We start from the raw sequence: 11,645 nt of genomic DNA on the forward strand, positions 1-11,645 counted from the left end.
ACATCCTGTCTGCAATCCGATTTCCCAGATTTAATGCTTTGCAATGCAGAAAGGCTGTCAGAGGCCACCACAATGCCGCAACACTGCAAAGCAGATTCCGCCCATTCCAACGCCAACCGTATCGCTATAAGTTCCGACGTGAAAACAGAAAGGCGATCTGTCAACCTCTTCTTGACCGCTAGCCCCAGGTCAGGCACAAAATAAGCGGCGCCAGTACGCCCACTCTCAGGATCCCTAGACCCGTCGGTATAAATAAACACATCACCTGAGTGCTTATCGATGAGCGCTTGAACGGCAAACTGCGGTGCCCTCCCAGCGACTCCTCTAAGCTTGCCATGCAAGCTAACATCAACAGGAGCCGGGACAAACTTCCACGGAGCTATAGCAGACAAAGCCACCGACGGGCTCACACGCAGATCACCAACCCCCGCAAGCCGCGCCTTCGCATTTCCTACCTGGCTGAAAATCATACCGCCAGCCTCACTCTGCCCCCCATCAACCCTGAGAAAGTCCCTCACCGGGTGAGAGCTCGTATGACCTTGCACATTCACCCAGTAAGCCAACAGAAGTTCTAGCCTCCGGAGCCGTAACGGCAATTCCCCCAACTCAACCTGCAGCGCTGAGACAGGGAAGGTCCTAAAAGCCCTACAGCAGATGCGCAAGGCCTGGGCTTGCTCCACATCAAGCGTCTTTAAGTTAGTCTCAGCCGCAGACATGTAGGCTATACAGCCATAATCAATAGCCGCCCTCATGACGGCCCGATAAATACCCAGGAGCGACCTTCTGCTGGCCCCCCAGTCCTGGCCGGATAGACAACGAAGCAAGTAATTCACCCTTTTGCATTTACCACTGACCTCATCAATGTGCCGACGCCAACTAAGCCTCTCGTCAAAGGTGACCCCCAAGAACCTCACCTCCCTGACCTGTTCGAGCACCTGCCCATGCAGTCGAAGGGAGACGTCCCTATGTCCATTGAAGAAACAGATCAGTGTTGCATTACCGCCAGACTTTATTCCTCAGACTCTGTCGTAGTCCGTAAAAGTACTCCTTCCATTGCTTTGGTGTTACAAAGCCCACATATCATGATATGTCTTTGTGACTTGTCGTAGAATAGTTGTTGTTTCAGAGACCAACCGGCTTTATTCCAGGGCTGACTCTTCTTCATCTTCCTCCCTGTACAGCTTTATTATTTAGGCTTCATTTCCACTGATGTCGCTGCTTGGCAGCCGTGCGTCTACGAGACTGGGCGAGGACAATGTATTATTGTTTCAGTTTAAAGAGTACATAAAAGTAAATAAAAACGTTCCTCTGCCTCGGTGTTAGGCTAGTGTAATGCTGCCCTCCACTGGTCAGGTGGTGAAACAACAGGATTAGCTGCACGCCCTAGAGATACTGTACTCCAGCATCTGTCCCAAACAGCCACCTCTTTTGGGGAATAATAATTATTTTGATTGACTTTTGTTTAGGTTGTGTTGCCTATGGGACAAGTGTGTCGCTTGTGTAGAGTCCAGCGAGTGACGTCATCATTTGTTTGTGAAGTGATGTTTGGCTCAAGGGTTCAAGCATTCAACTCGAGCGAGCTGGAATAAGGCACAACTGTATCTGTATCTTACGTGTAGAGCGATCCTCTGGTGTGTGGAGGCAGCTGAAGGTGTCAGTAATATTTATGTTACTAACTGTATTCCCTCCAGCATCACACCAGACTGACCTGTCACAGCTCTATACCACACTTGATTCAAGTGATTCATTAAATCTGTTGCATTTTCAAATAATAAATACAGCTGTTGCACTGTGAAAAGTCAAAATGTTTAAGGCGTCCCACTTTACCACTGGAAATACCAAGGTCTGTGTGTAATATTTCAGATGTTTTCTTTCTCTGGTGTGAAGTAGACATCAAGAGCTTTTCAAAAATGTATTTCATTTTACATACATAAATAAATACATACATGCAATTAACAATTTATGGTATAACTAAAAATAACAAATACCTCAAGATGATTTTTTTGTATATACGAATAGCAGCAAATGACGATTCAAGATTGTCACAGAAGGACAGTGTAATACATGTACAACTATAGGTAAAGTCCATGTTGTAGAAGATTTCAAGAAAGAGTGAAAGGGAAAGTTAATTCACCATCAATCGAGGCTCAGGGAGACTTAATTCCAAGAGTCACCAGGGCAAATCAAAAATCTCCGTTTAGTCCTCAAAGGGAGGGACAAATCGTCTTAATACTTTCTCAGTCAATGCCAGAGTTTTTAGTCATGAAGTAACTCATGTCATACACTGGTGTTAATGATTTTTTGTGACGATAATTGGTCTCTGACTGAAGAATTGTTCTTGGACTTCGACTTGGACCTCAAAGCGAGACACCACAGGAACAGCAGAAAACCTGAGGACGAGGAACACGCCGTCAAACACGCGGAAAGAGAGCAATCACGTCAACACAACTACGGCAAATCATACACACTGACCTTGGAGCGCGTTAAAAACACTGAAGACGTAAATCCCCGCCGTAGAGATGTACGTTAAACTGGCGAGTCCCCACGGCAACCCCAACAGACAGGTGAGGCCTAACACCGTCACCGCGTCCTTCCACAACCGCGTCATCCTCTCCTTTTGCAGTTCTTTCCAATTACGGTTGCCCTCCATGCCGTAGTCCGCCCGCCGCAGATCCCACAGCTGGCAGACCACCCTCCCCAGCATGAACCCGTTATACACCACGACCAGACAGGGGAAGGCTACGGTGGTGACGAAGCTGGCGATGAGGCCGTGCGGGGCGTCGCTGCTGATCCAACACCTGTGGGAGGCGCAGAGAGGCGGGTTTTTAACACATGAAACACAAATATTATAGTATATTTATGATAGTTTATTATGCTTACATCTGTCCTATGGCGGTTTGGTTGTCGGCATCTGTTAGGTTTGCCTCGTACTTTCCATAAACACCTGCAGTCAAACAAATGGCTACGACCAGTGTGGGGAAACCTGTTCGCCGGGAAAATGTTTTGTGCGTGTGAGATTATTATGGAAGAACAACAGCAATAACCTGAATCGTTTCTACTGACCCCATCCGAACAGGCTGATCTTGAGCACGTATCGCCGGACGTAGATGTTGAATACCCGGATGAGCAGCAGGTACAGGTGAAATCCTTCCAACGCCGCCCAGCTAAACGTGGCCAGCAGTGACCAGTGGAGGATCAGGCCGAAGGCTTTGCAGAGACCCCCACTTGCCGTTTCCGGGTTGTACCACAGAAACAAGCTGGACACCAGGAAGCTCTGGTGAAGGAGAAGCATGGCCCCTGCCAACTGGATGTGTATACCGAGGGCCTTTTCAGGACGTCGCCGGCTAGAAGAGTCAATTTGATGTAAAGATCAGTTTCATTATAATCCAAGCTTCAAAACTAAAGTCCTGTCCATTTGCTAATTCCCTATGAACATTGTTTAATCTGTTTTAAACGGCTGTTGTGATTTTGGGCGCTACACAATCACATTGAACTGAAGAGAAAGTGCGGTGACTAACAGCAGAAAATCACCATTTCCTCTTAAATGTGCTGTTTTGGTACAAGATGACTATACAAAGACACAGTGTTCGGTAATGACGCTCTTGAAAGGTCAATTCAGGAAACCAAGTCAAAAGTGACTTACGGGTAAAACAAAGTTAGACAAGCGCCTCAAATACTTACTGCAGACGAATGTAGAGGAAGAAGCTGATGAGCGTGAAGAGAATAGACAAAGCTGATCCACCGTAACTTATTTTGGTGAGGTTCAGGGCATTTTTCTTGTCCACTTTTATTGTTGGGTTCTGTATTAAGATTATAATAATGGATTAAATAAACACCAAAAAGTCCAGCACATATTGTTTTGACAATTAATTATTTTGTACCACATTGAATAGGACAAAAAAAACAGGGTAATACATAACTAAAGGTCTAAAATATTGTCCCTTACGTATTTCTAAATCAAACCAAGAAAAATCCCAGTAGCATCTGCATCACAGCCCGAGAAGCACCAGTAGTTAGTGTTAGTTTGTGTTGTTTCTGAGCCTATATTTCATAATCCAAAAATACATCGATGTACTCACCACAAGAATGGCAAAGAAGCTGAGATGGTTGCAGCTGCAGATGTAATCCGTTCCATTATAGTGGGTGCTACAGCCGTCTGTGCTCCAGTCGCCTAAAACACATGCATTCGACTGAGCCAGCGTCAATGAGTCAAACAAACAATAAAGCGACATAAAGCTCACCGGATTCTCCATCATCCGAATCTTTCCAAAAAACACAGGCAGCGCTTTGACCCTGGAAGACAATAGTTTATTTTCTATGCTATTTAAGACGACATTTGCTTTCCAACATTTACGTTTGTTATTGCCACTTGTTTTGTGTCATTTTCCTCCCGAGGTCTGAACAGTAACTTGACAGGCTCCGTCAGGTTTTGAACGTGTCGAGTCCCCGCCGTCACCACCAGGACAGACTTGTCTAAAATGAAGCCGGATTTCACGACAGCTTTTGTTGACGTTGGCTGAAAAGACAAGGCAAAGGTCACGCTCTTCTCTTATTTCTTTTAACAGTTTTGAACACACATTGGTGCTACTAACCTTAAAATAAGAGCTGTCCAGCATAGTCACCACCACACGCACATATTGCTCCTCTCCTTGGCTCATCTTCAGAGCTGTCGATGGGATGTGAACTCTATGCTTTCCCATTGGGACATTAGCCTAAAACAGTAAATGTAATATTATGTATCAAATTAAGCCTCTGTTTGCGTTTAATGTTGGTCGTGTCATGCGTGTACCTCTTTTGTCGGTTCTAACGTCTGTAAATAGAATTTTGGGTTCTTAACCTTCGCTTTTTGGAAACATTCCCTAATGGTTTGATCGTAACAACTGTCAATATAAAAGGGACATTGCATTTTAGTCACACTACAAACACATTGTGATATTTGAAATCCTTTTTAACACACATCTTACCTAGAGAAACCACGACCCGGCGGACAGTCAAGCAGCGCATTTTCACAGTATTTTGCTAAAGAGGAAATGATCAAAAAAATTGTGAAACAGACAATTGTTGTTTTTCCAGAGGTGACAGAAAGACGAATCATGAACAACACAGGGAATTCAAAGTTACAGTTGAATTAAAAGTACGCAAGTGAAGAACAAAACATCATATTTGTTTATATATATATATTTTCTTTGGTAAATAAAAGGAGGTGTAAAGCTAAATACCATAACTTTATTGCCTTTCATACGCGATGATGACGCAATGTGTCTTTGGCTTGTCACAACACAAGCACACAGACTTTGATACACAAATATGTCAGGTTATGATCAGAAATATAGAAAATAAAAGTACTTACTGGCAGTGGCCTCGGTCAGAAAGCCTAGAATAACCGTAAGACTGATAGAACTCCACATGCTCGCCCCGTGTCACAAGTGCATGCGACGCTGTGGTAAGTATTAAGACGAGATGTGAGAGCAGAGCGATGGGTTTCACATCCCCAACCGTCACATGCCAGTCAGTGTGTCACAGGCAGGAAATGCATCACTGGGTATTTTGTTTATTTTTTGCATAATTATTCCACTGAAACATTTTTTTAAACATAGGTTTTTGTATACTTTCGTTGTGTTTTAAACGTTGTGCGTGATCGAGCCCGTTACTCTAAGATGGGAAGAGGAAGTTTCAAAATGTTTCCTTTTTGAAGAGCTAAAAAGTTTGTGTGAGACATGAAGACAAGGGAAATGAGGGTTAACAGGAACATGGTAGAAATACAGATGTTGTATTACTGAGTTAAACTGTAGGTTATCGTCACAAATAGGCTGTATACGCGAAACTTAATGTCAGTTGATTTTAAGCTTTTGGAATGCCCTGAGCAAACTTCTGCACCAGAAAAATGCAACAAATATGACCACAATTCTAATCTAAAGAGCCAGACAGTGACGCCGCATTGTTTACGCCTCTTCTTTCTAATTAGTGTAATTTAATATGAAAAATAACAACAACCACAAAAGTACGGCAGTGTATATTTAAACAGATACATTTCTTGCAGTTATAGTTTACAGACATTGGTTTATATGTGTTGGGAATGTCAAGGGAAACAAAGTAAAATGTATTAAAAACAACAACGTTTTAATAAAAAGAGTCAAACTAAAAACTCAAAATCTTTATGTGATCAGCATGTCAAGAAATATTTACTCCTTTTGACTTTTTTTTCAATTCACACTTTAAAATATTAGACAAATAGTATTTATTTCAAGCATTTCATCAAGGTACAGGATGCAAATAATGTCTTCTCCGCAAAATGGCCGCCTGGAATCATCACAGAGCTGCCTTTTGTGTTAAAATATTACTGATTATCTTAATACATAGAAATACAGATACTATTCCGTTTTGGTCGTTGTAGTCTTCACCGGACTTGAAGATATCTTGTCCTGCTGTTCCCTCTTCTTCTGCTTGTTGGTTGACAGGCAAATCCACATGAAGATGAAGAACCCTTTTGACCAGACAAGTGAAGAAAAGTCACAACGAGTCAACGGTCAAGCAGAAAACAAATTTGTGACAGAACCGCGCGCAAACCTTGTGTGGAATTGAAGATGCAGAAGAGGTAGAGGACAGTGTAGTTCACGAACCCTGAGCCGAGAAAGGCGAGGCCCCAGGTCGTTCCCATGAGGCACGTGAGACCCAGCACGGTGAGGCCGCTCTTGCAGGACTCGCTGAATCTCTCCGGATCTCGCCATCGTCTGTCGCCTTTCGATTCCATGCCGACCTTCGCGTTCCTGAACACCCGCTTCATCTTGCAAATGCTCGAGGCCACCGCCATCAGAATGCCCGAGTTGACCATGAAGATGAGGGTGAAGTAGACCAAGTTGACGGAGTAGAAATACGAGTCGTCTACGATCCAGCAGCTGTGAGAGCGATGACCACGATCAATGCAAAGGTCAGTGATAATCCTGTCGTTCAGAGTACTTACATGGCACTTGTCTGATTGGAATCTGCCATTGTGGTCTCCGTCAGGCCGTAGAACTCATTGTCCTTTACTCCCACCGAGACTGAGACAATTATAGCCGGGATACCTGGAATTATTAAATGAAAAGCTGAATAAGCATTGATTTAAGGAAAGGCAGGTGCTCAATGAGGTCTAAAACAAAATGTGTGGCTATTTTAGTCAATTATTAGAAATAAAACAAAAATGAGAACAGAATGGATGAGACAGGACAAGGCTCCTAAAAATAACTGTTTGAATTTAATTTGTTCCTTTTCCATCACATCCATGTGATGATGATCCGCCCTGAGTACCTAAAGTCTCTGGATGTTATAGGACTGTCTTGGCTGATACGTCCCTGCAACATCGCATGGTGGCGTTGCCTCTGTTCAGGGGGGGCCGGAGAGTGTGTTCCAACTACAGAGGGATCACACTCCTCAGCCTCCCGGGTAAGATCTATTTCAAGGTACTGGAGAGGAGAATCCGACCGATAGTCGAACCTCGGATTCAGGAGGAGCAGAGTGGTTTTCGTCCCGGTCGTGGAACACTGGACCAGCTCTATACTCTCCATCGGGTGCTTGAGGGATCATGCGAGTTTGCCCAACTAGTCCACATGTGCTTTGTGGATCTGGAGAAGGCTTTTGACCGTGTCCCTCCGGGTGTCCTTTGGGGGGTGCTCCGGGTGTACAGGGTCCCGGGCCCTTTGCTCAGGGCTGTCCGGTCCCTGTATGACCGGAGCAGGAGCTGTGTTCGCATTGCCGGCAGTAAGTCAGACCTGTTCCCAGTGCATGTTGCCCTTTGTCACCAGTTCAGTTCATAGTTTTTATGGACAGAATTTCTAGGCGCAGTCGGGGGTCGGAGGGTGTCCGGTTTGGGGACCACAGGATCTCATCTCTGCTGTTTGCAGACGATGTTGTCCTGATGGCTCCATCAAACCCGGACCTGCAACATGCACTGGGACGGTTTGCAGCCGAGTGTGAAGCGGCTGGGATGAGAATCAGCACCTCCAAATCCGAGGCCATGGTTCTCAACCGGAAAAAGGTGGCTTGCCCTCTCCAGGTGGGTGGGGAGTCCTTGCCCCAAGTGGAGGAGTTCAAGTATCTCGGGGTCTTGTTCACGAGTGAGGGAAGGACAGAGCGTTGATTGACAGGCAGATTGGTGCAGCGGCTGCAGTGATAAGATAAGATAAGATAATCCTTTATTGTCCACACATGGGGAAATTTCAATGTTGCAACGCAGGTAGAAGCGGTCGCTGCATCGGACCGTTGTGGTAAAGAAGGAGCTGAGTCGAAAGGCAAAGCTCTCTATTTACCGGTCGGTCTACGTTCCTACCCTCACCTATGGTCATGAATTTTGGGTTATGAGCGAAAGAACAAGATCGCGGATACAAGCGGTCGAAATGAGTTTCCACTGCCGGGTGGCTGGGCGCTCCCTTAGAGATAGGGTGAGGAGCTCGGCCACACGGGGGAGCTCGGAGTAGAGCCGCTGCTCCTCCAGCTGAGGTGGCTCGGGCATCTGTTCCGGAGCCTCCTGGGCGCCTCCCTGGGAGGTGTTCCGGGCATGTCCCACCGGGAAGAGGCCCCGGGGAAGACCCAGGACACGCTGGAGAGACTATGTCTCTAGGCTGGCCTGGGAACGCCTCGGGATCCCCCCGGAGGAGTTGGAGGAAGTGTCTGGGGAGAGGAAAGTTTGGAAGTCCCTGGAAGTGCTTAGACTGCTGCCCCGGATAGGCAGAAGAAGATGGATGGATGGATGGATGATGGATGGATAGACAGCATCAAAGGACTACGTTGGGAACACAACCCTCTTGAATTAAGGGATCATCTCAAAATAGGTTGTAGCTGAAAAGACGTAATATTTTTCGTCTGGGGGGGGGGGGTTGAACCTACATTTCGTCTTTTTGTTGCTTTGAAGCTTCAATACGTCGTTGTGGCAGTAATTGTTTTGAAATGCTAAAAAACTCTCTCAGCAACGAGCATTAGGCCAACATTAGGCGGCGGGTGCGGCGCAGAGCACGGGGAGTGCGTACGGGGGAGCACAGCGCACCGTGGCGCGCACGGTGCGTTGTGATCACGGCGCGCAGTGGCCCGTGCGAGGGAGCACCCGCCCCGCTCCCCGCGCTGGCCACGGCGCGCCATGGACCATGTGGATTGAGTAAACAAACATGCGCAACAGGTGACATTATTTGGAGAATTCACAACTACTGATAAACTTACCAAAGGATTAGAGCTGGGTTGAAAAAAATCGATTTTCCGATTTTTAATCGATTCGCATATTAATGACCGATTATCGATTTGTACGTCCAAAGATAGATTTTTTTTATTTTAAAATAAATAAATAATATATATATATATATATATATATATATATATATATATACACATTTTTTTTTTTTTTTTTTTTTTAAATAATGAAAAATGCTCAACGTTTACATTTTATACTTCCAGTTTCAGTACTAGCAGTGTGTGAGCAGTTTTAAAATAAAAATGCTTTTGGTAGCAACCGCTTTTGGGTGAATTCTTAATTATTTTCAAGCATAATAATAATGCACTGGTTCGTGTCCCAGTAGAATCCACTGTTGCAGATGTCGTCACCTCAATGATGTCCTCCATTTATTGTCCTGAATTATCATTCTTGAAGGTAGATTGACCCTTAACCTTTTCATCAGTCTTCCATCAGTAACTACCAATACTTGTAAGATTTGCTGTTTAATATTGATATAATACTAGTTTTAATATGTTGCTTCTTTACACAGTCATGAAGTGAAGGAAACGGTTCAAATACATTTTTCATTTTTAATAACATTAACCCCCGGATCAAATCGGAAATCAGATCGAAATCGGATTGAATCGGATGGAATCTGAGAAAATCGGAAAAAAACGATTTTGAAACGTAAAAATCGGAATCGAATCGAATCTTGAAATTTGAATCAAAACCCAGCTCTACAAAGGATGTTCAGGGACTAAAGGTGAGCAGGGTCATTCAAGCTACTATTGTTTTATCAACGCGTTAACATTTTATGTGAAGTCAGTCTTTCGTCTTTTGAGGGGGGGAGGGGGTCCAGAGGGAGACAAAAAAAATTACGTCTTTTCAGCTTCAACCCATTTTGAGAAGATCCCTAACATATGTAAGTTTTTCTTGAACTCACCCCATCCAGCGACAGACATTTTGAGCAAGTAGCGTTTGTAGTTTGTGTTGAACACTTTGATGAGCAGCAGATAGAGATGCACTGCTTCTAAGGCCATCCACGTAAAAGAGCAGAGCAAGGAGTAATGCATGGCAGCTGCCACGAACACGCACACCCAGTCAGGCTTCATCCGGGCCCCCCATTCGGTCAGAAGGAAGGTCGTGTTGAGGAGGAACAAGGCTCCGCTCAGGGACACGTGGATGGCAATGGAGTGGTCTGCCTTTTTACTATTGCGGATGAAGATAAAATGTGTTTCAATTAGGATAAGGCTGCATGGATTTGTGTGAAGAATATTTGTAGTATAATCTTTCCCATAATAGAAAAAGAAAATAAAAAAAGACTTACTTAGACAACAAATATACGGCAATGGATAAAGCGGTGAAGAATGCAGACAGTCCACAACCGATATAACTTATGTAAGACAATATTTGCCAGTGAATTGGTTCAATTGGAATTCGTATCTGCATAAGAAATAAATTAAGTAAAAAGAAATACAATGGGAGAAACTGGTTAACTTTACCAGCAACACGGCAAAGGGTGTCATGTGGTCGCAGCTGCAAATAACGTCGTTGCTAAAGGTGATTTCAGTCTTACATCCATCTGTTTTCCACTCAAAGTCTGTAAAGAGGTGCGTCAGTTACTTCTAAGAATACCAAGGTGAAGATATAAATAAGAAACAAAAATCAATTATCATATTCTACTCTGTTCTAACAATTACACATAATACATTATAAGTTCTTAAGACAAATACTGTATTTTCCAGACTATAAGTCTCTATAATTTGGTATGTGCGTTATTATTTGTCATTTTCACACAGGCAAACACAAGAGGGCGCTCTAGGCTCTAAGCGAGGCAGAAGAAGAATCTGCACCTCTGGAGTTTGTGGAGTTGTTTAGAAGTGACACAGAGGAAGAAGAATTCAATGGATTTAGTGATTTGGGGTAAAACTGATGCTTTGGTAAACTTGTTAGCATGTTCTTTATGCTATAGTTATCTAAATAACTGTTCATATGTTACGTTAACATACCAGACACTTACCACAGTTCTGTCTGTGCCTCATGTAGCTGAAGGTGTTAGCGTTAGCATACATACACCTATTCACCATGTTCTATAATCTGTCATTATTTTAAACATTCTAGATGAAATGTCTGTTCTTGGATTTTATCAAATACATTTCCCCCCAAAATGTGACTTATACTTCAGTGCGACTTATATATGTTTTTTTCTTCTCTATTATGCTTTTTTTTTTTGGCTGATGCGACTTATACTCCTGAGCGACCTATAGTCCAGAAAATACGGTAGAATGCATGGACCCTTTTTGACTATCCTGCAAATTGTCTTGGAACATTGCGTAACTTTTCTTTCAATTGCCGGATCCCGTCTTTTTTGCAAAAGACTTGTCAGAAACATCTCACACTTACCATCTTCGTCAAGGTAATGGCATGAATAAACCATCTCACTCTGTCAAAATACAAAAACCGTGTC

The 11,645-nt window shown here is 43.9% G+C and overlaps 2 protein-coding genes across 2 annotated transcripts; both read right to left on the reverse strand.

Annotated features, from left to right (window-relative positions):
* Positions 1 to 1,953: 1,953 nt before the first annotated feature.
* On the reverse strand, positions 1,954 to 5,441 carry LOC140381377 (adhesion G protein-coupled receptor G3-like). Its single transcript, XM_072465425.1, has 12 exons — positions 5,351 to 5,441; positions 4,965 to 5,019; positions 4,790 to 4,880; positions 4,593 to 4,712; positions 4,355 to 4,516; positions 4,242 to 4,293; positions 4,080 to 4,171; positions 3,682 to 3,800; positions 3,064 to 3,344; positions 2,881 to 2,983; positions 2,473 to 2,798; positions 1,954 to 2,390 (listed from the first exon to the last, which is right to left on the reverse strand). The coding sequence occupies exons 1-12, from the start codon at positions 5,406 to 5,408 to the stop codon at positions 2,278 to 2,280; spliced, it is 1,572 nt and encodes a 523-aa protein (XP_072321526.1). The 5' UTR covers positions 5,409 to 5,441; the 3' UTR covers positions 1,954 to 2,277.
* A 930-nt stretch (positions 5,442 to 6,371) lies between these two features.
* On the reverse strand, positions 6,372 to 10,734 carry LOC140380723 (adhesion G-protein coupled receptor G2-like). Its single transcript, XM_072464633.1, has 6 exons — positions 10,681 to 10,734; positions 10,506 to 10,621; positions 10,122 to 10,387; positions 6,962 to 7,064; positions 6,568 to 6,896; positions 6,372 to 6,484 (listed from the first exon to the last, which is right to left on the reverse strand). Exons 1-6 carry the CDS (start codon positions 10,702 to 10,704, stop codon positions 6,372 to 6,374), a joined length of 951 nt encoding a protein of 316 aa, XP_072320734.1. The 5' UTR covers positions 10,705 to 10,734.
* Positions 10,735 to 11,645: the final 911 nt, after the last annotated feature.

The sequence above is a fragment of the Eucyclogobius newberryi genome, unplaced genomic scaffold (genome assembly GCF_026437365.1).
Source record: "Eucyclogobius newberryi isolate DKJ021-1_F unplaced genomic scaffold, fEucNew1.0.hap1 SCAF_5, whole genome shotgun sequence".
In the NCBI taxonomy this organism is placed as follows: Eukaryota; Metazoa; Chordata; class Actinopteri; order Gobiiformes; family Gobiidae; genus Eucyclogobius; species Eucyclogobius newberryi.